The following is a 23263-nucleotide window of genomic DNA, read 5'->3' as shown; positions in this document are numbered from 1 at the left end:
AGGATACAGGAAACAAAGTCTAGATTTAACTTTAGTCTGCAGCTTTGGTATGTGCTGAGAGAAGGACAGTGTACCGTCTAGCCATACTCCCAAGCACTTGTATGAGGTGACTACCTCAAGCTCTAAACCCTCAGAGGTAGTAATAACACCTGTGGGAAGAGGGACATTCTTCTTACCAAACCACATGATCTTTGTTTTGGAGGTGATCAGAACAAGGTTAAGGGTAGAAAAAAGCTTGTTGTAGAGCATTTAACACAACATCTGAGGGGCCAGCTGAGTATGACTGTATAATCTGCATATAAAATGGATGAGAGAGCTTCCTACTGCCTGAGCTACAGTTGAAGTTGGAAGTTTACATACACTTAGGTTGGAGTCATTAAAACTCGTTTTTCAACCACTCCACAAGTTTCTTGTTAACGAACTATAGTTTTGGCAAGTCGGTTAGCACATCTACTTTGTGCATGACACAAGTCATTTTTAACAACAATTGTTCACGGACAGAATATGTCTCTTAAAATTCACCGTATCACAATTCCGGTGGGTCAGAAGTTTACATACACTAAGTTGACTGTGCCTTTAAACAGTTTGGAAAATTCCAGAAAACAATGTCATGGCTTTAGAAGCTTCTGATAGGCTAATTGACATAATTTGAGTCAATTGGAGGTGTACCTGTGGATGTATTTCAAGGCCTACCTTCAAACTCAGGGCCTCTTTGCTTGATATCATGGGAAAATCAAAAGAAAAATCAGCCAAGACCTCAGAAAAGAAATTGTGGACCTCCACAAGTCTGGTTCATCCTTGGGAGCATTTTCAAACGCCTGAAGGTACCACGTTCATCTGTACAAACAATAGTACGCAAGTATAAACACCATAGAACCACGTAGCCGTCATACCGCTCAGGAAGGAGAAGCGTTCTGTCTCCTAGAGATGAACGTACTTTGGTGCCAAAATGTGCAAATCAATCCCAGAACAACAGCAAAGGACCTTGTGAAGATGCTGGAGGAAACAGGTACAAAAGTATCTATATCCACAGTAAAACGAGTCCTATATCAATATAACCTGAAAGGTCGCTCAGCAAGGAAGAAGCCACTGCTCCAAAACCGCCATAAAAAAGCCAGACTACGATTTGCAACTGCACATGGGGCCAATGATCATACTTTTTGGAGAATGTCCCCTGATCTGACGAAACAAAAATGGAACTGTTTGGCCATAATGACCATCGTTGTGTTTGGAGGAAAAAGGGGACCGTGACGCATGGGGGTGGCAGCATCATGTTGTGGGGGTGCTTTGCTGCAGGAGGGACTGGTGCACTTAGCAAAATAGATGGCATCATGAGGTAGGAAAATTATGTGGATATATTGAAGCAACATCTCAAGGCATCAGTCAGGAAGTTAAAGCTTGGTCGCAAATGGGTCTTCCAAATGGACAATGACCCCAAGCATACTTACAAAGTTGTGGCAAAATGGCTTAAGGACAACAAAGTCAAGGTATTGGAGTGGCCATCACAAAGCCCTGACCTCAATCCCATAGAAAATGTGTGGGCAGAACTGAAAAAGCGTGTGCGAGCAAGGAGGCCTACAAACCTGACTCAGTTACACCAGCTCTGTCAGGAGGAATGGGACAAAATTCACCCAACTTATTGTGGGAAGCTTGTGGAAGGCTACCCAAATCGTTTGACCCAAGGTAAACAATTTAAAGGCAATGCTACCAAATACTAATTGAGTGTATGTAAACTTCTGACCCACTGGGAATGTGATGAAATAAATAAAAGCTGAAATAAATCATTCTCTAATATTATTCTGACATTTCACATTCTCCAAAACTCTTGAACGTGCCGTCACCTCGCTCATCAACTCATCCTTGACCGCTGGCTACGTCCCTTCCGTCTTCAAGAGAGCGAGAGTTGCACCCCTTCTGAAAAAACCTACACTCGATCCCTCCGATGTCAACAACTACAGACCAGTATCCCTTCTTTCTTTTCTCTCAAACTCTTGAACGTGCCGTCCTTGGCCAGCTCTCCTGCTATCTCTCTCAGAATGACCTTCTTGATCCAAATCAGTCAGGTTTCAAGACTAGTCATTCAACTGAGACTGCTCTTCTCTGTGTCACGGAGGCGCTCCGCACTGCTAAAGCTAACTCTCTCTCCTCTGCTCTCATCCTTCTAGACCTATCGGCTGCCTTTGATACTGTGAACCATCATATCCTCCTCTCCACCCTCTCCGAGTTGGGCATCTCCGGCGCGGCCCACGCTTGGATTGCGTCCTACCTGACAGGTCGCTCCTACCAGGTGGCGTGGCGAGAATCTGTCTCCGCACCACGTGCTCTCACCACTGGTGTCCCCCAGGGCTCTGTTCTAGGCCCTCTCCTATTCTCGCTATACACCAAGTCACTTGGCTCTGTCATATCCTCACATGGTCTCTCCTATCATTGCTATGCAGACAACACACAATTAATCTTCTCCTTTCCCCCTTCTGATAACCAGGTGGCGAATCGCATCTCTGCATGTCTGGCAGACATATCAGTGTGGATGACGGATCACCACCTCAAGCTGAACCTCGGCAAGACGGAGCTGCTCTTCCTCCCGGGGAAGGACTGCCCGTTCCATGATCTCGCCATCACGGTTGACAACTCCATTGTGTCCTCCTCCCAGAGCGCTAAGAACCTTGGCGTGATCCTGGACAACACCCTGTCGTTCTCAACTAACATCAAGGCGGTGACCCGTTCCTGTAGGTTCATGCTCTACAACATTCGCAGAGTACGACCCTGCCTCACACAGGAAGCGGCGCAGGTCCTAATCCAGGCACTTGTCATCTCCCGTCTGGATTACTGCAACTCGCTGTTGGCTGGGCTCCCTGCCTGTGCCATTAAACCCCTACAACTCATCCAGAACGCCGCAGCCCGTCTGGTGTTCAACCTTCCCAAGTTCTCTCACGTCACCCCGCTCCTCCGCTCTCTCCACTGGCTTCCAGTTGAAGCTCGCATCCGCTACAAGACCATGGTGCTTGCCTACGGAGCTGTGAGGGGAACGGCACCTCCGTACCTTCAGGCTCTGATCAGGCCCTACACCCAAACAAGGGCACTGCGTTCATCCACCTCTGGCCTGCTCGCCTCCCTACCTCTGAGGAAGTACAGTTCCCGCTCAGCCCAGTCAAAACTGTTCGCTGCTCTGTTACCCCAATGGTGGAACAAACTCCCTCACGACGCCAGGTCAGCGGAGTCAATCACCACCTTCCGGAGACACCTGAAACCCCACCTCTTTAAGGAATACCTAGGATAGGATAAAGTAATCCCTCTAACCCCCCCCCCCCCTTAAAAGAGTTAGATGCACTATTGTAAAGTGGTTGTTCCACTGGATATCATAAGGTGAATTCACCAATTTGTAAGTCGCTCTGGATAAGAGCGTCTGCTAAATGACTTAAATGTAAATGTTAAGTGGTGATCCTAACTGACCCAAGACAGACAATTTTTACTAGGATTAAATGTCAGGAATTGTGAAAAACTGAGTTGAAATGTATTTGGCTAAGGTGTATGTAAACTTCTGACTTCAACTGTATGTTCTTGATGTAAATTGAGAAGAGCGTGGGGCCTAGGATCGCACCTTGGGGTACTCCCTTGGTGACAGGCAGTGGCTGAGACAGCAGATTTTCTGACTTTATACACTGCACTCTGAGGTAGTTAGCAAACCAGGCCAAAGACCCCTCAGAGACACCAATACTCCTTAGTCGACCAACAAGAATGGAATGGTCTACCGGTAACAACATTTTTGGCCAAGTCAATACAATTAGCAGCACAATATTGTTCAAAATCAAGGGCAATGGTGACGTCATTGAGGACCTTTAATTAACCTGTTATGGCTGCAAGGGGAAGTATTGAGTAGCCTGATAAAATGTGTCCATTTCAAACGGCGTCGTACTCAATTCTTGCTCGTACAATATGCATATTATTATTACTATTGGATAGAAAACACTCTCTAGTTTCTAAAACCGTTTGAATTATTTCTCTGAGTGAAACAGAACTCATTCTGCAGCACTTTTCCTGACCCGGAAGTTCAAAGTCTGAAACCGAGGCTCTCTTCCTCTTCCTGCCTATAAATGGGCAATGAACGTAAGAGTCTACGTACACTTCATACACCTTCCTCTGGGTGTCAAGAAGGCTGTGAGAGAAGAAAGGAGGTGATTATCTCGATCTGGGATGGAATAAACCCTCTTGGAATGACGTGTACCCAATTTCCGGTACTCTGAAGGACGCAATTTGGACAGTGGGGTTGCCTTTTGTTTTGCTGACGTTATAGGCGAATATTATTTCCGGCTTTGATTTTATTTGATACATGTCACCATATCATCGTAACGTATGTTTTTTCAATATAGTTTCATCAGATTATTGAAATTTTTTCGGGAGTTTTACCGTGTTCCGTTCTCTTCCATTTGTTTACATGGAGAGATCCGTGCAACCCGGCTAGCGCGCTTGCTAAATGGAGAGAGAAAGTTGCCATTCTGAATCCAAACAACGACTCATCTGGACAAAGGACACCTTGTTCAACATTCTGATGAAAGATCAGCAAAAGTAAGACCCAATTTATGATGTTATTTCATATATCTGTCGTAGTCGCCGGCGCCCAAGTGTTTCTATTGTGCTAAGCTAAGCTAATATATCGCTACATTTTGTTTTCGCTGTAAAACACTTAATAAATCGGAAATATTGTCTGGCATCACAAGATGCCTGTCTTTCATTTACTGTACACTATGTATTTTTCAGAAATGTTTTATGATGAGTAATTAGGTATTTGACGTTGGTGTCTGTAAATATTATGGCTGCTTTCGGTGCAATTTCTGATTGTAGCTGAAATGTAAACTATGATTTATACCTGAAATATGCACATTTTTCGAACAAAACATATGCTATACAATAAATATGTTATCAGACTGTCATCTGATGAGGTTGTTTCTTGGTTAGTGGCTATTTATATCTTTATTTGGCCGAATTTGTGATAGCTACTGATGGAGTCAAAAACTGATGGAGTAAGAATAGTGGTGTCTTTTGCTAACGTGGTTAGCTAATAGATTTACATAGTGTCTTCCCTGTAAAACATTTTAAAAATCGGACATGTTGGCTTGATTCACAAGATGTGCACCTTTCATCTGGTGTCTTGGACTTGTTAATGTGTGAAAGTTAAATATTTAAAAAAAATATCTTTTGAATTTCGCGCCCTGCACTTGAGCTGGATGTTGTCATAAGTGTACCGGTGTCGGGCTGCAGCCCAAACAGGTTTTTAAGGTTGCAGTGACACATCCATAACCTGAGCGGAAACCAGATTGCATACCAAAGAGAACACTACAGACATCAAGAAAGCCAGTCAGATGATTATTTTTCCAACACTTTTGATAAACAGGGCAAAATAGAAATAGGCCTATAACAGTTTAAATAAAGGACGAATCGTGGCTGCCTTCCAAGCAATGGGAACCTCCTCAGAAAGGAGACACAGGTTAAAAAGGTTGGAGGTAGGCTTGGCGATGATCGGGGCAGCAACCTTAAAGGGTCTAAACCATCTGACCCAGATGATTAGCCTCTCTCGGCTTCGCAGGAAAGAGACAGAAACAGGAAAGTACATGACAAGGAGTGACCTGTTAGGAACGACTTGTCCAAACAGGGAAATGTTTGCTAAACACACAGATGAGGCTGGATGACCTTTAGCATAGTTTAGTATTCTACCTCACTTAGTCATTGTTCACTGACCAGTTATGCAACGTAAGTGGCAAGTGTGTCAATTAAATCCAGCTCATGAAATGTAGAGTATTGAAAATCAGTTTGAACTCTTCTATGGTTGGGGATGCAGTGAAAGGCAGGTTATTGTGTAAGTTCCATCAGGATGTTTTTCAAAAGGGCAGGTGACACTTGTAAGTGGTATCTTGCTGACTCATTGAGAGACTTTATGTAGGCATAGAACAAACTCCCCCTCTCAGGAAAGCGTGTGCTTTATTCTCAGGAAACTGTGTGTGTTGCGGTTGTGGCTGTGCCAAAAAGTTGCCTTCAGAAGCATACTGAACTCTTTCACAATAGCCTGCATTTGGCTGCCCCTGGAGGGATTGACTTACCAGTTACAGGAGTTCTGCCTTTGCATAGTCCTCCAAAACATATGACCTTAGTTCTGCCCAGTGTTCAGAGAGAAGCTACATAAAGAGGATGCACCTTTGTAATAACTAAAATAATAAACTATTCCCAACATACAGCAGGGAATTTTTACCTGCTGTATTCTCTGATGGACGCAGTTACAATAACTTGCTATTAATGCTTTGCCTGGGGTGTTCAACAAGGTACAGGCCTAGCTGTATTTCAGTCTCTAGTCTCATCTTGGGAACATACATCATGAGACTATAGTATCTGTAACCAAAAAGCATCCTGACATTATTCTACAAACAGTCTCTGAAAAGGAGATGGACAAAGAGATGTTACAGAAATGCAGCAAACGTTGACAAGCTCAATAATTCTTAGGCTATAACAAATTAAAGTCGAGTTTAATCCTATGCCATACCCCACTGAGTAACCAAGCCATCCTGTCAGAGCTACCTGGCTGCTGCCTGCTCAGTCACAGGCATGCCCTGAAAATGAGAGGGTATGATTCACCACTAGGTTGGATTGCTGCAGCCGATGCTCTATGGGATCATTTGCATAACGACAGAGCACTTCAGCACGACGAGCAAACAGAACGTAAACAAAATAGCATACACTGGCATTAATCCTGATGTGGCGATGGAGAGTAGCGTTATGATTAGCAGCTCCACTGGTATTGTGATCATATAGACATTCTTTGTGCTAGTTTCTAATGCCCTGCTTTGATGGGGACTAGGCCCACCTGTTTTGTACAGCTCTGAGCTCAGACTGTTATGGTTAGTTGTAGATGTGGTACAAGAAGATAAAGCTCACTCAATAGTTGATGGCAACTTAAACCACACTCCTAGTGGCACTGCCTGCCATTGAAATAGGCTTGTCAAGAGGAATCTATGATGAACAGGGAATGACATTAAGGGACAATTCACTCAAATTACAAAAAAATACAATTCTTTACACTAATCAGTCTATGGACATGTTAAGACAGCAAATCAATGCTTTGGTTTAGTTTCACTTGCACTGTTTCCACATGCCCTGGTTGCACAAATCCCAATCAAGTCATGCGACCGATATTAGCAATTTCCTTGTATGATGTTAAAATATTCTATCAAGGTTTAAGATAAATGATTAAATAATTCTACCCGGAAACTTAACCATTAGGATTAGAGGTTATGTAGCATGGACAAGGAGTAAATAAAGCTGATAACCATTGGGGAAGAGAGGAATGTATGTGTGTGCCGAAAGGAAGCAAAGAGACTAGTTAACCTATGTTTGAACCCAGCTATAACTCTGGGGAGATAAGATAGGACAGGGAGAGCCCCTCCAGGTTTCCCATATCTGGGGGGGACTGGAACTGTCAGCTGAGTGGTAATAAACTGTGGTGAGACTTCAGGAGAAAATCCAAATATTAGTGTGTATGTATGTGCGTAGGTTAAGAGAATAGTATAAAAGGAACGTTTTTGTATATGCACGGGAGAGCTCTCGCAAATAAAATTGGATCTGACTAATTGTGAGATGGGAATTCTGGTTTCATTTAAACCAGAACTTTACAACCTCTGGGTTTCAGACCTAAAAAGATAATTACAATTTATGAACATTAATTTCTAAATTACATAACAGATGTTTAAATCATCTAAGTAACTTTGTTGAGCTTCACAATACATTTGAGATACTTTTGGATGATTTGGACGATTTGGACAAGGTGTGAAAATGGTAATTAAAATAAAAAATTCGGTCCCATGACTTGAATAGGATTTGTTTCACAAATGCTTAAAACGTTCTTTGGAAACAGTGCCAAGGAAATAAAACCAACGCATGGATTGCTGTCATACCTTGTCCATAGACTGCTTACAGGGTAAGAAAACCAGTATGTCACTTTATAAATTTGGGTGAAATATCCCGTAAAAAATTTTGAAAGGCACTTGCAGATCAGGCAAGTCAGGGCAGTTTCAGGAGTACTTTTTGGTTGCCCGAAGATTATGATCACTTGCCCGAAAAGGTAAATTTGCTATTTACACAGAGTAGAGCCTGCCTTTCACCTATGGGAGGGGTCAGGAAGGTCAGTACCTGAATTCTTTGTATTTTAGTTATCAGTAAAAACAGTTCTCAGAGCAGGCACAACTTGTCCAACTGCCATAAATGACAAGTTGAGCCTGCGCTGAGAACTGTTTTTACTGATAACTAAAATATAAAGAAAATAGTTTGCATATTATCACAAACAAAGTACCAGGGATGTGAATTGATGTTAGCTTCAGCTGTAAGCTAGCAAGGAAATTAGCCTACAAAGCTGGATGCTACCGGTATCTTCTTGCATTGTAAAGTGTTCTAGCCTCTATGGACATTGTTTTGTGAACTGTAATTAACACTACAGTTTCAACATGCCGTGTTGAATTATTCAAGTGTGTTAACTTCTGTGCAGCATGAGTGGGAAGCGAACATGATGCAGACCAGATTCCCAGTGCAGTGGTAGCTCTAGCAACAAGTACGTTGAGCAGGCAAGAGGCATGCACAGTGCGCTCGTGTGGGGACATCGGCTGATCTCGTGTGGGGACATCGGCTGATCTCGTGTGGGGACATCGGCTGCGCTGATAGACAGAGATGATCCTCTCAGTTGACGACGAAAGACACATTTGACAAAAATACCGAAAGTGTCAAATTCTAGTACCAAACAGTTTATGTTCTACAGAAGTAAAATATGCTTGCTATACCGTGCACCAGTCAGTCAATTTCATAGTTAGTTTTCTGCAAATAAATGTAATATTTTCAGTTATAAAACAGACAATTGTTTATTTTTTATTAAAAGTACTGATGGCTGTACTGTTGTTTGTATGCATGTGCTTACTGTCACCCTGATATTGGCCATTAGGTAACCACTATCAGTGTGACAGTAGGGCTTGGCAAGCAGGAACAAAGGGCACTGTGTCTCGATGTTATTGCCATTCATACCCTCCCCATTGCGTAGTAGACTGTACATGTATCAAGGTGACGTCTAGACGGTTATCAATATTAGTTATTTCTTGCATAGGCTGCTATCCTACTTAAAATCAACCCATGGGAGGGAGGGAAATAAAGTGCCATGTTAGGTAACACCGGCGGCGACACCGTGATACAGTTTCCCAGTAGGAAGCACCTCAGTTCGGCTGGCATGTCGATACAACACCGGCGCACTAGTCATTCGCACCGGCTTATCGACTCGTCGTGCAACCAGCCACGGTCGAGTGGCAATAAATCTGCCCAATTAGCTGATTCGCTTTCCATACATCCACTCCTTTTGAAACACTACTTTGCCCATACTCCCCGGTTGCCATATAGAGCTGGGACGATACCAGTACCGCAATACTCGTTAGCATTGTGACAAGGAAACAAAACACAAATTGGATTTAACTTCTTTAGGGAAACAGCCCTAATGTTGGAAACAAACATTATGTTGTCATCCAGAGGCACATTTATTTAATTTCTAAGCTATAGCACAAAATATTTTACATACAGCAGGATTTTCTTTTTAAAGGGCCAAAGAGTTATCTGCTTCGTGTTTTCATTTTTGCCATGGAAGAAATATTGCGTGTGCGTATGTGTGTCCGTCGGCCCAAGTGCTCGTGTTTCATAGTGAGTGAGTCACGCACAAGACAGGTCGTGGGTGAACAATGCTTGTGAATGATTCAGAATGTTGGAATATTGATAAGTGGCAGTTGGGACATCGAGTGTGCATCGTCTCAATGCTCATTTTGGCCAAAACACTTGCAGACTCGAGTGATCACTACCGAACACGAAAGCGAGTGGCCAAGTTGAGTTAAAAGGGCTTAGGGGCCAAGTTCTGAGTTTGATATTCAGCCTGACTGTGGTAGAAAAAATGTAATTACCCCTTAGCGGTCATGTAATAGGAACACCATACACAATAGGACCATATTCTCCACTGTTCACATAATTCACACAGAATTATGACTTTTAAAATTGATTTTATTTATGGATTTTTTAAGGTCAGTTTAAATGTTAAGAACATTTTTCAATTTGTCACATCCCTTGTGTGTGTGTGTGTGTGTGAAACAAGATCCTGTGAAACAACACCCACTCAAAAACCACACTAAACATACTCACCATAACACAACTGGTTAAACATTTCCATTACCTTTAAATTTTGCCAAATCATCATGTGTTAGTTGAAATTAGCGTTAGGTCACTACATCATCATGCGATCCCTGGCAGTAGCCTAACTGTTGCGTTGCGTGTTTTTGCTGCTATGTGGCAGGAAGGAACTGGCCTTCCTTATTATTGAAGTAAAACATTCAGAATGTCACACAGAGAGATGACATTCAGAATGAGGTCACACACAGTGGGCAACCATAACACACATACCCACGCAACCACACATCAGAATCACGCGAATGTACACTCACCTACCCACCCGATTATACAAGTCAGAGGGTGCAGAAATGCTCCTTAAATTCAATAAACAATTCCATCCCTGCACACACAGACTTGCACGCCACATGTGGTAGATGAGATTAAAACGTGACAAACAAACAAAGGGGGATCCGCATCTCTCGGTCTTGCACAAATTTCAGAGAGCGAGACAAAGCAGCGGGTCTAATAGCAACCATACTTGTCTGAGCTAAGCATCATCAACAGAGAGCGAGGAGAGAGGGCACGAGTGAGAGAGGGCGAGAGCGGGCGTGCGAGCGAGGGCAAGAGCAAGCTTGCGAGAGAGAGTGCGAGCGAGGGTCACTGGATCTTGCGTGCCATCTATTATGATTTGCTGCATGTCACACACACACACCTCATTTGTGCAGTGTCACAAGTTAGCTGCTTTCAATAACTAAGCCTGTGTTCAGTCCAGAATAGAGTTTTTCATAGACAAACACATAAGAGTTCAGACCATCTCCTTGAACAGGAAGTACTGTGGAACAAGGCCTACAGTACTTTCTAAAGGACATTAACTACAGTGTCTCAAAATAACTACTTCAAACATTTGTCTGGGTAAAACTTTTACAAGACAAGGGGAAAGGGGGAACATGTGCAAGTTGCAACAGCGCACATGGGCGTCTGGGCGGGAGCAGCAGAACAGAATAATAAACAGACCAGAGTCTGGCTTTCACTAAGAGGGCTTACCATACATTAATAGCCGAGTATCTCTTTCTGAGATGGGGGACAATAAGAGGGATGAAGACAATATCTGCTTTTCCTGCTGCCTCCCAAGCTTCACTGCTTCATATATCTCCGCTTTCTCTCCACCAACTGGAAGGATGACCTCACCAGACTGGACCTCTGATGTGAGTTTAAGGCTAGTGACAGGCAGACAACCAAGCCTCTGCCATTTGGTTACAACACACCTTCAACCTTGTCATGATATGCATCTGAAGGAGAAAGAGGAATGAGGGTTTAGCGTTATGGCAGCCACCAATAGGGATTAGGCTAGACGTTCACGACAATGCCCTGGGCTGGAATAGCACCGGCGTGCGAAAGGTAGGAAATACACAGCAAATCTAGACACATTAAAGTTGAGGACAGCAAACCACAGTGAGCAGGTTCACTGTCCTGACTAGCACCCTGTCCGATAGATATCTGGCTCCTCTCAGCTGAACGGCGGGGAACAGAGAGGATAGTCAGGAGGACTCGGATGGCCTGCAGGTCTGGAGAGAGGAGACGCGACATTACTGAGCCTACGGTACGGAGCTCTCCGTTGTCCTCTGCTGTTCCTGTGAACGGAACACTGTAGTGATAACAAACAAAGGCAGCAGGCGACACCGAGAGAGTGGTGGATCAACTGGGCAGGGCAGGCAGGCAGGATATTAAGCCCTAAGGGGTGTTTCACTAGGAAGCAGCTGGTATTCTCCGGGTGTGTGGATGGAGGTCCCTGTGTGAGGATTGGATGGTTACCAGGCTCTGCCACTTTCATCTATATACAGACAGCTCTCCACTGGCCAAAATATAACTTGTAGCCTATTTTTTACAGTGATGAATGCTCACAACCAGAATTGTTCTTGGCGACTGGTGTTATGACAGTGACGGCACTGAGGTGGTCTAGCTGATAAAGTTGGTGGAAGGCAGGAGGTCAATATCGCTCACATCATGCAGAGCACTACTAATGAAATGGAACTGGGAGCAGGTCAGGATTAGCAGAAATGACAACATGGAAAAGGTTTTTACATTGATATGACATAAAGAATATACCCAGGTCTTGATCATGCATACGGAACCCCTAGTGAGAAAAGCTGCCGGTCCTGAATCAGCAACAACATCCAAGCCAAGGTAGGAAAAGAAGCAGATTGTCACAAGGAATGATTCGTCAGGAGGACTAGCAGGGAGAGAGTGGCTGACTAGTCCAGCATAGAGATGCTGAGACATTCCTGTACTCCATGGGACGTAGGAGTCAATTTACAAACTGATGAAAATAGGGGAGTCAGAGGACCCCCCCCAGGTGACAGGTTGTCCTGCTGCTGAGATGCAGCAGACACTGTTATAAAGCCAGGGACAGTGTGAGAGAGGAGAAGTGGGGACTCAGCTCTCTGGCTTTACAGGCTCCACACTTCACCACGAAACAAACAATGTGTCACAACAAATCAAATCAAAGTTTATTGGTCGCGTACACAGATTTGCAGATGTTATGGCAGGTGCAGTGAAATGCTTATAAAACAAGCAAGTCTGACAGATGTGTAGAAGTTTCAGAAAAACAGGGTAAAGCAGTCCGGGCTGGGGAAATCTGGTACTTCAGAGAGGTCTTATACTTGTTTTTTCTTACTGCTGTGTTTAGAATGGGGTTTGGATTACCTGTGTGTTGCTGTGTGTGTACACAAGAGAGAAAGAATGAGAGAGGAGGAGTTGTCTAGAACAAAAATGCTAATGAAACTGAAATTAATTTATTAGGAAAGGACTGACCATTCAAGGCTTATGCAGTCAAGGGAAAGTGGGATACCTAGTCAGTTGTACAACTGAAATGTGTCTTGACCACCCCGCGGGTGGCTGCCTTAAATCAACATCTACTTCATCAGTGCCCGGGGAACTTGGTCAGGGGCAGAATGACAGATTTTTCCTTGTTAGCTCAGGGATTCGATCCAGCAACCTTTCGGTTACTGGCCCAACGCTCTAACCACTAGGCTACCTGCCGCCCCAATCTACATGCATGGACAAGTATCGTATAGTGCAGTCACTCAACCAAAGAGGCGGTGACTATGACAGAGAAACAAGAGCAGCCACACCTTTCCTAAAGAAACTAGACAACTAGTGTTACCATGATTACTAACCAGAGAGGCAAATGGACATCAAGTAGGCTGTCAGTAAGAGTGGTGAATGAGAGTTAAGACAAGTAGCCTACCTACGCTACCCTCTAATTAATTGCCATGACACTTCCAGAAAAATGTCTAAGATTAAACATTAGAGCTGAGCTAACGGAATGAAAAGGCTTTAAACCCTCTGCCAACTCCAAGACGCTGCTCAGTACGACAGCTCAAGGTGAAAGATCACCTTGAGGAACAGTGAGTGAGAGAGCCACAGTCTCATCCACATACAGGCCACCCCTGGCTAATACACAGTGACAGGTTGGGGCAAAAAACCCTGGCTCTGTTAGCTACAGCACACCAAAACTCCAGACAGTCCCAATGCCCAGTTTATAGGCAAAGTGGGCATGGCCAAAGAAACGATGGCAAAATCAAAGGGCAAAACCTTTAGCTACTTACTCAAAAGCGAAGAAGAGTCCGCTTGTGACGAGAATTAGGACAAGGGTAAGGTAGAAGACCCCTGTCTGCCTGGCCATCATGATCCTCCCATTGCAGTAAAATTTATTCCGCCCTGGGAAGGCTTGCCACTTCCTCCTCTTTGGGGTCCTTTTCTTGTATGGAGTCTCCATCGGTGTCGAGCTGCGAGTGCTGATCTGGCTGTACTCGCACTCTCGCATAGGCTCAGCAACCCTGAGATGCAGCATCAATGGTCACTCAGTGAGATCCCCCAACAGTTGAAGCAGTCCAGGGCCAGGGGGTACAAGCACCGCTGTAATGAAAGCAACTATTATGTTACTGGAAAGAAAGTGGTCTGATTATAGCCTTGTCCCAGATCTGTGGGTGGTGTATACAGCTGAGCCAACTCCTATGGTTGCTGTCATGCCAAAAAGACAATGAACAACAGTTGGCAAAACAACAAACAGATCTGGGACCAGTCTGACTTTAGGATCACTTTTAATTTTTGTTTTATTATTGCTGATGAGGTTGTATGGATTTATAAGATTAGCTAGCTACCATTTAATCAGACAGCTAATGTTTTATGAGTCCATGTAGCTAAATCTCAGCACACACATTTCTCTAGCATGACAGCCAGACCTACTTGGCTACCCATTTTACCACTAAGATAACTAGCTAGCTACAAGTGACAGCTTCTCACATGCTTGAAACTTTTCACTAGCTAGCTAGCAAGGAATTGTTTAATGTTCCTTGGCCCTAGCCACACATTGTTATGGCGGTGAAAGTTGAATGCTTCCATACTCTAGCTGCTTTTAGCAACGCTAGTATTTACACACCAGCGCGGTGTGGACAGCCTAGTGGTTCGGACAGCTCCCTGCCATCCAGGATCACTATATCAGGCGGTGTGTGAAAGGAAGGCCTGGAAAATCGTTAAAGACTCCAACAACCAAAGCGATAGACCGTTCTCTCTGCTTCTGCACGGCAGGCGGTACCGGTGCATCAAGTCTGACACCAACAGGCTCACGAACAGCTTCTATCTTTTTGCCATAATACTGCTAAATAGCTAACAAAATGGCTGCACAGACTATTTTATTATTTTTGCACTTTCTCTATGCATACTCAGAGCCCTACACTACGCACACTGATACCCCAACACACATACAAACACTCACTCCATCGTTTGCTCACACACACATACATTTATACTGACTACACACACCCACTCACATTCAATCATATATGCTGCTGCTGCTACTCTGTTTATCATATATCCTGAGGCCTATTCACCTTACCCCTATACATCCAGTATCACTGCACATTGTAAATATAGTATTGGAACTGACTCTGTATATAGTATGCTTACTTACTTTATTGTGTTCTTCTTATATCTTGTGTGTTTTTGTTATACCTTATTATTTGTAGTATTACATTGTTATTGATTAGTGCATTGTTGGGGTTAGAGCTTGCAAGAAAGGCATTTCACTGTACTTAAGCATGTGCCATTAAAACTTGAAACTGGCGTTGCTCGGAATTATCTTACAAAAAAAAAAAACAGAATAGTCCACAGGAAGCCAAAAGTTAAATAAAGTTAAATAAAATTCAATTTCAGCTTACTCTGCTGATTGTCCATAGGGTTGGTCCTTATTGCAGGGGGGGGGGGGGGGGGGGGGGGAATGGAGAAAAACATCTAATAGAACATAAATTAAAAAGGCTTTCCCAACGTGGGTCTTTTGTAGACCCACTTCTTGTCCACTTACCTCACATCAAAATAAAAGTCCTGCACATGCACCACACTTGCACAAAAAGCAAGAACTTGTGGGGGACTTTTATTTTTAACATGATGTAAGTAAGCAGAGGAACTGACCTTACTGAGGAACTGCATGGGTCTACAACAGACCCACCTGTGGAAATTCTGTTTAATTATATGTCCCATCATGTTTTGTTTTTTTTAATAAAATTCCTCCCTGCATAAGGACCAAGGCTACAGACAATTGACACAGTAAGTTGAAATGTAATTTTAGTTAACTTTTGGTTTTTGGCGGACTATTCCTTTTTATTGCAAGCTAATTCCCAGCAACCCTAGTGTAAATACTAGAGTTGCTAAAAGCAGCTAACAATCCACCCAAAACCACCTATTCCTTTAATTTAGTGTTAAATTAGCACAATATTTTTTGTGAACAAATGATACATTTTTGTGTTATATGCCGTCATAATAAGGTTGGTAGCACCATTGAAAATCTTGTTTCAATGTGGAAATCTGTTGCAGCTCAAGTCGACTCCAAATTCCGCAATGCAATGGGCTGGCTGGCTAGCAAACGTAGCTAAACACAACAATACCAAAGACAATATCAGCATGTAACGTAGCTAGTTAGATGTAAAAATCGCCTAAACAAACTGCACTATCAATGTTGGAGTCTACAATCTCACCATGTTCAACCTGCTGATCGATGTCCCCCACAGAGTGGAGTCTAACATTCGCAACGGCGGATATACTTTTAAGTAGATGGGAAAAGTTGCCCATGCAACGTAAATGGGCCGCACGGTGCATTCTGGGCGATTCTGGGACAAGGACTGAATGGGAGTCTATTGGGCAATCGCTCAAAAACCTAACATTAGCACCAAATTCATAAACCAGAAGTTGAACATTACAAATCTTTTCCGAAATGGGAGATAATTAACTTGCCATCTGTAGTATCGTATAGCTTTGGAATCATGACATTACATACTTAATAGGCACATTTCTTGACATATACACTAAATTTGAAAAGGATTAGCTTAGCAAACGCGTGACGCGTTTGGATGACAACGTGAACACGATTGGTCTGCGGTCTTGCTGGATGTGGCGTTTATACGCTCCTTCATTCATTGGATTCTTATCTCCTTTCTATAATATCTCTGGCAACAGCACCATGCAATACACCCTAGGCCCTCCGTTAAATGACACATTTCTCGAGGTAGGAATATCGCAAAAATATGATCAATGGCTCATTTGAGAGAAGACATTCTCCCGAGGTATGACATCGGACAGTATTGAAGTCTGACATGTATGATAGACGTTTTTGCGATCTAAAAGTCGTATTCATATTAACTTCCAGTGCAGTGAGAGCGGGTTTATCACGGTGTTACGTCATACCTGCCGGATTTATGCCTGCTTGAACGCCAATAACTCAGAAATACATGAAAACATTAAATGATCCAGGGAATCGATAGAACATCACTCAGAGATGCACAAAAACAATATAACATTCAAAATGGGTGAACCTTTCCTTTAGACCTTTATACATTAGCTAGTGTAAAGCATAGCAGGCACATTTAACTAAACTCTTCTTGGCGATACTTTAATTCTCTCGATTCGGGCAAAAAGTGTATCTTATACATGTCGTGCCCAGTTGCAGGTGGTTCTCCAAAAAACATAGAATATTCAGAAATATATTAAATCCACGTTTGGCACCGAGTGAGTTCCCATGCCATTTTAGTTGCCAGAGATCTTGCATTTCCCAACATCTTTGCATGACCTAGTCGCGGCCACGTGCAGAACTAAATGACAGCGCTTCACAGTGCGACCAAAACAACTATCTACACACATGCAAGAGGCATTTCTAACTCTACAAAACGTGGATTTGATACTTTTCTGAATATTATCTGGTTTTTGGAGAACCACCTGCAACTGGACACGGATATGTATAAGATATACCTTTCTCCTGAATTGAGAACGTATCGCCAAGAACAGGTTATTTGAAAGTTTGCCTGCTATGTTTTACACTAGTTAGTTAATGTAACGGGATGTGCGGAAGCGTTCATATCACCGCTGTAACAATGTGTAGTTAGCTAACGGAACTAACATTACCAAATAATCAAACGTTAACTAATATTACGTGAAAATCATCGGGCAAATGTACTTTACGGCTAGGTATAGACAGCTAACGTTAGCTAGTAGCAAACTACCAACAAAAAAGAAAATGCAGCTAGCTAAGCTAACGACATTGTAACATACTTGAAACTCGGTGGGGGAGGGGGGCTTCTGAGTGTTCTGTAGTTTCATTCAGCAAACATTACGGTCACATCACCGGCGGCATACCATCACAGAAACCGAATCCTTCTAACGTTAGTGTTTCTAACCCTCTGACAGCTCACCAAAGTAAGTCGACACTGCTTGTGGTACGGCACTTTTTTCCGCTCTTGTATCCGGGTTTGTTGCGAACTGCAGTCGAAACCAATATCATCCTTTCTCTCTGAATTACAAAACGTTTATGCCTGGTCTGAAAACACCAAACGCTTCATTCATAGAAAGTCAGCGTATAGACACGGTCATCGGTCCCACACCACTTCAACCGCAGCAGATAGCGCGAGGGATGTTTAGAAAAGATGCTCCATCCTGGCTCTCTGGCTAGTCGTCGCGCGCAGTACGAAAGATCGCCTCGTCCAGCTAGCTACAGACATCCCAAATCTGAAGATATTCCGATTATTCTGCCACGTACTCCTTCGTTTGCGCGATACACTATTCCCAGACAGGCTGCTGAAACATCGAGATCACACACTGTGTTTGCTATTGTTGTGAAAGTATTCCCACTGCTGCCACCCTCACGTCGCGCTGCTCATTGCAACAAGAAAACGTTACCACATACGTAGCACATAGCTCCTCCTCTTTTTTTTGGTCATTGGATAGCTGTGCAACAGGAATTATGGGGAATGTAGCTAGTGAACCATTATATAATTGATTGCACATCTGGATAGAAAATGAAAACAAATGTCCAATGCTTGAATAATACAAAACAAATAGCATTAATGTCTTCAATAATAGAACAATATGATCAATAGTTAGATCCTGGTAAGCAACACCAGTGTATATTTGGCCTTGTGTTTTAGGCTATTGATGAAGCCACCACCATGCTTGAAGATATGGAGAGTGGTACTCAGTGATATGTTGTTTTGGATTTGCCCCAAACATAACACTTTGTATTCAGTAATTTATTTTTACTCCTGTGCATTATTGCAAACAGGATGCATGTTTTGTAATATTTGTATTCTGTACAGGCTTCCTTTTTTCACTTTCTCATTTAGGTTAGTGTTGTGGAGTAACTACCATGTTGTTGATTCATCCTCACTTTTCTCCTATCACAGCCATTAAACTCTGTAACTGTTGGCCTCATGGTGAAATCCCTGAGCGGTTTCATTCCTCTCCGACAACTGAGTTCGGAAGGATGCCTGTATCTTTGTAGTGACTGGGTGTATTGATACCATCCAAAGTGTAATAACTTCACCATGCTCAAAGGGATATTCAATGTCTGTTTTTTGTTTTTTTTACCTATCTACAAATAGTTACACTTCTTTGCAAAGCATTGAAAAACATCCCTGGTCTTTGTGGTTGAATCTGTGTTTGAAATTCACTGCTCAACTAAGGAACCTTAGAGATAATTGTGTGTGTGGGGAACAGAGATGAGGTAATCATTCAAAAATCATGTTAAAGATTTACTGCACACAGAGTCCATGCAACTTATTATGTGACTTGTTCAGCAAATTTTTACTCCTGAACTTATTTAGGCTTGCCATAACAAAGGGGTTGGATACTTATTGACTCAAGACATTTCAGCTTTTCATTTTTTATTAATTTGTAAACATTTCCAAAAACATAATTCCACTTTCACATTATGGGGTGTTGTGTGTGGGCCAGTGACACAACATCTCAATTTAATCAAGTTTAAATTCAGGTTGTAACACAACAAAATGTGGAAAAAGTCCGGGGGTGTGAATACTTTCTGAAGGCACTGTATATGCCATTTAGCAAATGCTTTTATCCAAAGCGACTTAGTCATCCATGGATGCATTTTACAAATGGGTGGTCCTGGGAATCGAATCCACTGCCCTGGCGTTACAAGCGCAATGCTATACCAACTGAGCTATCTTAAGTCTAGGATATGCACACAGAGTGAGACATGTCCCCTAATGCTAGCCTCGTCACGTGATGATGCAAGATCCTGAGGTCCTGCTTTGGTCATGGGGATGTCATTTTCCTGGGATCTTCACTCGCTATTGACCAGAAGTGGGACCAAGTCATTGTTTTACAAGTCACAAGTAAGTCTCAAGTCTTAGCACTCAAGTCCCAAGTCAAGACAGGCAAGTCCGAGTCAAGTCTCAAGTTCTAAACTTTGAGTTTCGAGTCCTAAACAAGTCATAATGTGCTCTTCACCATAATTTGCAAATAAATTCATTAAAAATCCTACAATGTGATTTTCTGGAATTTTTTTTCTCATTTTGTCTGTCATAGTTGAAGTGTACCTATGATGAAAATGACAGGCCTCTCTCATCTTTTTAAGTGGGAGAACATGCACAATTGGTGGCTGACTAAATACTTTTTTGCCCCACTGTAAATAAGTGCATGTGACATATGACAAACAGTTTCTCTTTTAAAAAATATATGTATGATTGTAAAGACATGGTTGTCTTTCTGATACAATGTATCACGTTCCCTAAATACCTTTTTTAAGGCTTGAAAATTATGCAATTTATGCATTGAAATCAAAGTTTCATAAATACATTTCATAAATAAGGCGCATCGGCAGCCTACATGGAGCCAATATCTGAGACTGCATTGGGCCCAGGCCCACATCGTGCCAATATGGACATCTTCTCAGGAAAGATTCTTACAAGAGGATGGTCGGTGACACAACCAAGTCCATTCAGTATCAGAGTTGTGAAACATAATCAATAGGGGAGGATGTGATGATAGAATGATCATTGCATGAACTGGGGCTCAGACACACATTAGGTCAACTAAATATACAAAGAATCCCCATTTCATAGACTGACTTTCCCTACAAGCTATTCAACAGCCACACACACACATGCAAATGTTCGCACACACACAGACACGTTGTGTTTTGTTGAAAGTGTCAGACACTCCCTTTACCCAACACTCATTCACCCGTCTCCAGTATTGGTAAGAGGTGGGAGGGAGCCCGCCAGACCAGCAGCAGCTCTGCCACCACTTCTAGCCTGGCTGTCAGAGCTATGACTAAGCCACTCAGAAGCAGTGTGTGGGAGGCCTGCTGCTGTGGTGGGCCCTGAGTGAAAGAAAAAAGCTAAAATAAAATACATTTATAGAACAACTACCCCATGTTCTGACATCTTTGTACCATGCTCTACATTCTGAACTAAGGTATCCTAAATGGGGCTTTGAATCATAGTGTTTCATTCAAATACGACTATCTGCTCACTATCAATCAACACAGACTGCCAAAGGACAGGTAGTTAGAGAATTGCAAGGAAGGAAGTTTGAGGTACACAAAGTACCTCACAGGCACTACTATACAACAAATATACCATGGGTGCTTCTCGAGTTTCGCTCGCAGAAGAATCCTTATAATAATCCCCTTTGAAATCAAACCTAAAATGAGACAAAGACGTCTCATAAGACTGTCTTGCCATCCGTGTCAGTCTAAAGACAGGAAGTGGAAGGCTGTTATTAAGGCAGTTTAAAGTAGATTTTATCTGTCAGGAAGACAGAAGATCATCAACCATCATCCAGAGGGCAAATTCTGAATTCTGAAAAAGATCTAGGTGCTTTATTTGAGCAACAAATAACCACAGACGGTAAGCTTGAAAAGCAGATTTTCTCTGTTCAATTCGGACTTGTCTGCACGGTAAACTGGAGTGAATAGATACAATATGTAGTAAGGGGGTGCTATCAGATTGAACAACTCCAAAGTACAGGCTGTTTTCCTTACCTGACCCCTACACATATCAGTGATGTTGTCCACAAGCAATGATGGAGGTGAAGTCAGGAGCCTTGTCCTCAGTCACAATATTCCTGAGTTAGAGGAGGCATACTGGATATACGGAGAACGTGGCCTGGAACACGTAGAGCAGTCCTACCTGTATAACCCTTACCTTCATTTCATCCCATTTCTCATGGTTGTGATTGTGGTTGGGGAGTGTAGGTCATTCAAATGATGAGGTTAGGCCAGTTTGCAGTGTTGCTTTACAGGTGGGCTTCAGAAGAACAGCAGTGATTGTAATATTTCTCTCTTTGTGTTTTCAATTTGAGAAACACTAATAGTAAGTTGTTGATGTTTGTTTTATTATCCTAAGATTGTCTGAACACAATGCAACTCTCCCGGTGCTTCACAATAGTCAGTGTACATTTTATTCATAACATGTGGAACACAGAGTATAAATAGATTTATAATTAATCAAAGGTAGTCATTGAGTAAGAAGAAAAAAAGGGTTGTCAGACCTTGTGTGTGTTGTGGGTTCTTTTCTGAGTTTTATTTTTGAACTACATTGGCTTAAAAATATGTCAATTTACATGAATGAAGGACATAAAAGAAAATAAATATGTTCACAAGTCTTCTGTAACCTCAGCTAGTTATCCCTGACCCTGGCATTTCCACATTTCATTACCAAATATTGTTTTGATCAGCTTGAAGCTATATTACAATGCGTAGTACAGGAACTTTATACATACAGAGACCTATACAACCTCTGTTCAAATATTTGACCCCAATAACAAAATATGTATAACGACAATAACACATCTTACCAATAACAAAAGTAGTTGTTGTAATAGTCAGAAACTTCCATCACTTTGTAATAACATTATTTTTGATAGTGAATGTAGAGAATCAACCAAAACTGAAAAAAAGAGTGAAGTAGTGTCCAATGTACATAAGTCTATATATATATACATGGGTTAAAAAGGAAATCAAACAAATGCAAGTGCTTAAGATACTGTTCCTTTGTGAAAATTGACTCCCGGATGTAGTAGTAATGATTGACAACGATGAAGCAAGTCAAACGTTTGACAGTTAAAATTAGGACAATTTTTTAAATGTTTTTGATTGGCTGATGCAACACTGCCTACCCATGGTCAAAATCACATATTGCAAGTGTTTAAAAAAAGATTCACATCTTTTAGTTGCCCTCAACAGACATCTTGCACTAGTCCTATTGCACAATTTCTCCAGCGATGCATTTACATGTTTGTGTAAAATCAATGTTCCTTTTTTGTGTGGCAAGAAAAGTTCTATGTGCAATATCTCTCACAATTGAAATAAATCTGTGCTTCGTTAACAAAACAAACCATATATGATACATACAGATTTAAACATTTATAAAATTCCAAAACATTTAAAAGAGAAAAATTAAATGAAAGAATCCTCTCCAAAATCTGGCACCAGCTTTGGTTAAACAAAACAAAAGTACAAACAAAAGTCTTCAAACAATATACAACATTTAAACAACAGCAGGTATTAAATATTTGTATTAAAATCATCTTTCAAATCCCAAAACCAAAGTGTTAATTGGGGCAGAGGAGCTAAATATATATATATATATATATATATATATATATATATATATATATATATATATATATATATACATACATATATATATTTTTTTAAATTAACTAGAAGAAAGTTTATATATATATATATATATATATATATATATATATATATATATATATATATATAAATAAACTTTCTTCCATT

The 23263-nt window shown here is 42.0% G+C and overlaps 1 protein-coding gene across 5 annotated transcripts in view; it reads right to left on the bottom strand.

Moving 5' to 3' along the window:
* Positions 1-18366, bottom strand: part of LOC120023810 (palmitoyltransferase ZDHHC14-like) — a 105119-nt gene extending 86753 nt beyond the window's left edge. For 3 of the 5 annotated variants that reach the window (XM_038967924.1, XM_038967927.1, XM_038967928.1), the window contains exons 1-2: positions 17907-18366; positions 13776-14085 (exon numbers count right to left, since the gene is read on the bottom strand). In XM_038967924.1, coding sequence (XP_038823852.1) covers positions 13776-14020 — 245 coding nt within the window. In that variant the 5' untranslated portion in view covers positions 14021-14085; positions 17907-18366. Of the gene's footprint in view, positions 1-13775; positions 14086-16199; positions 16297-17766 lie in introns of those variants that run through there. The other 2 variants (XM_038967925.1, XM_038967926.1) reach the window with 2 other exon arrangements.
* Between the last annotated feature and the right edge of the window lie 4897 nt (positions 18367-23263).

The sequence above is a fragment of the Salvelinus namaycush genome, chromosome 28, assembly GCF_016432855.1.
Source record: "Salvelinus namaycush isolate Seneca chromosome 28, SaNama_1.0, whole genome shotgun sequence".
NCBI classification, from domain to species: Eukaryota; Metazoa; Chordata; class Actinopteri; order Salmoniformes; family Salmonidae; genus Salvelinus; species Salvelinus namaycush.
The sequence above is the reverse complement of the archived record's forward strand: the minus strand, read 5'-3'. Positions and strand labels throughout refer to the sequence as shown.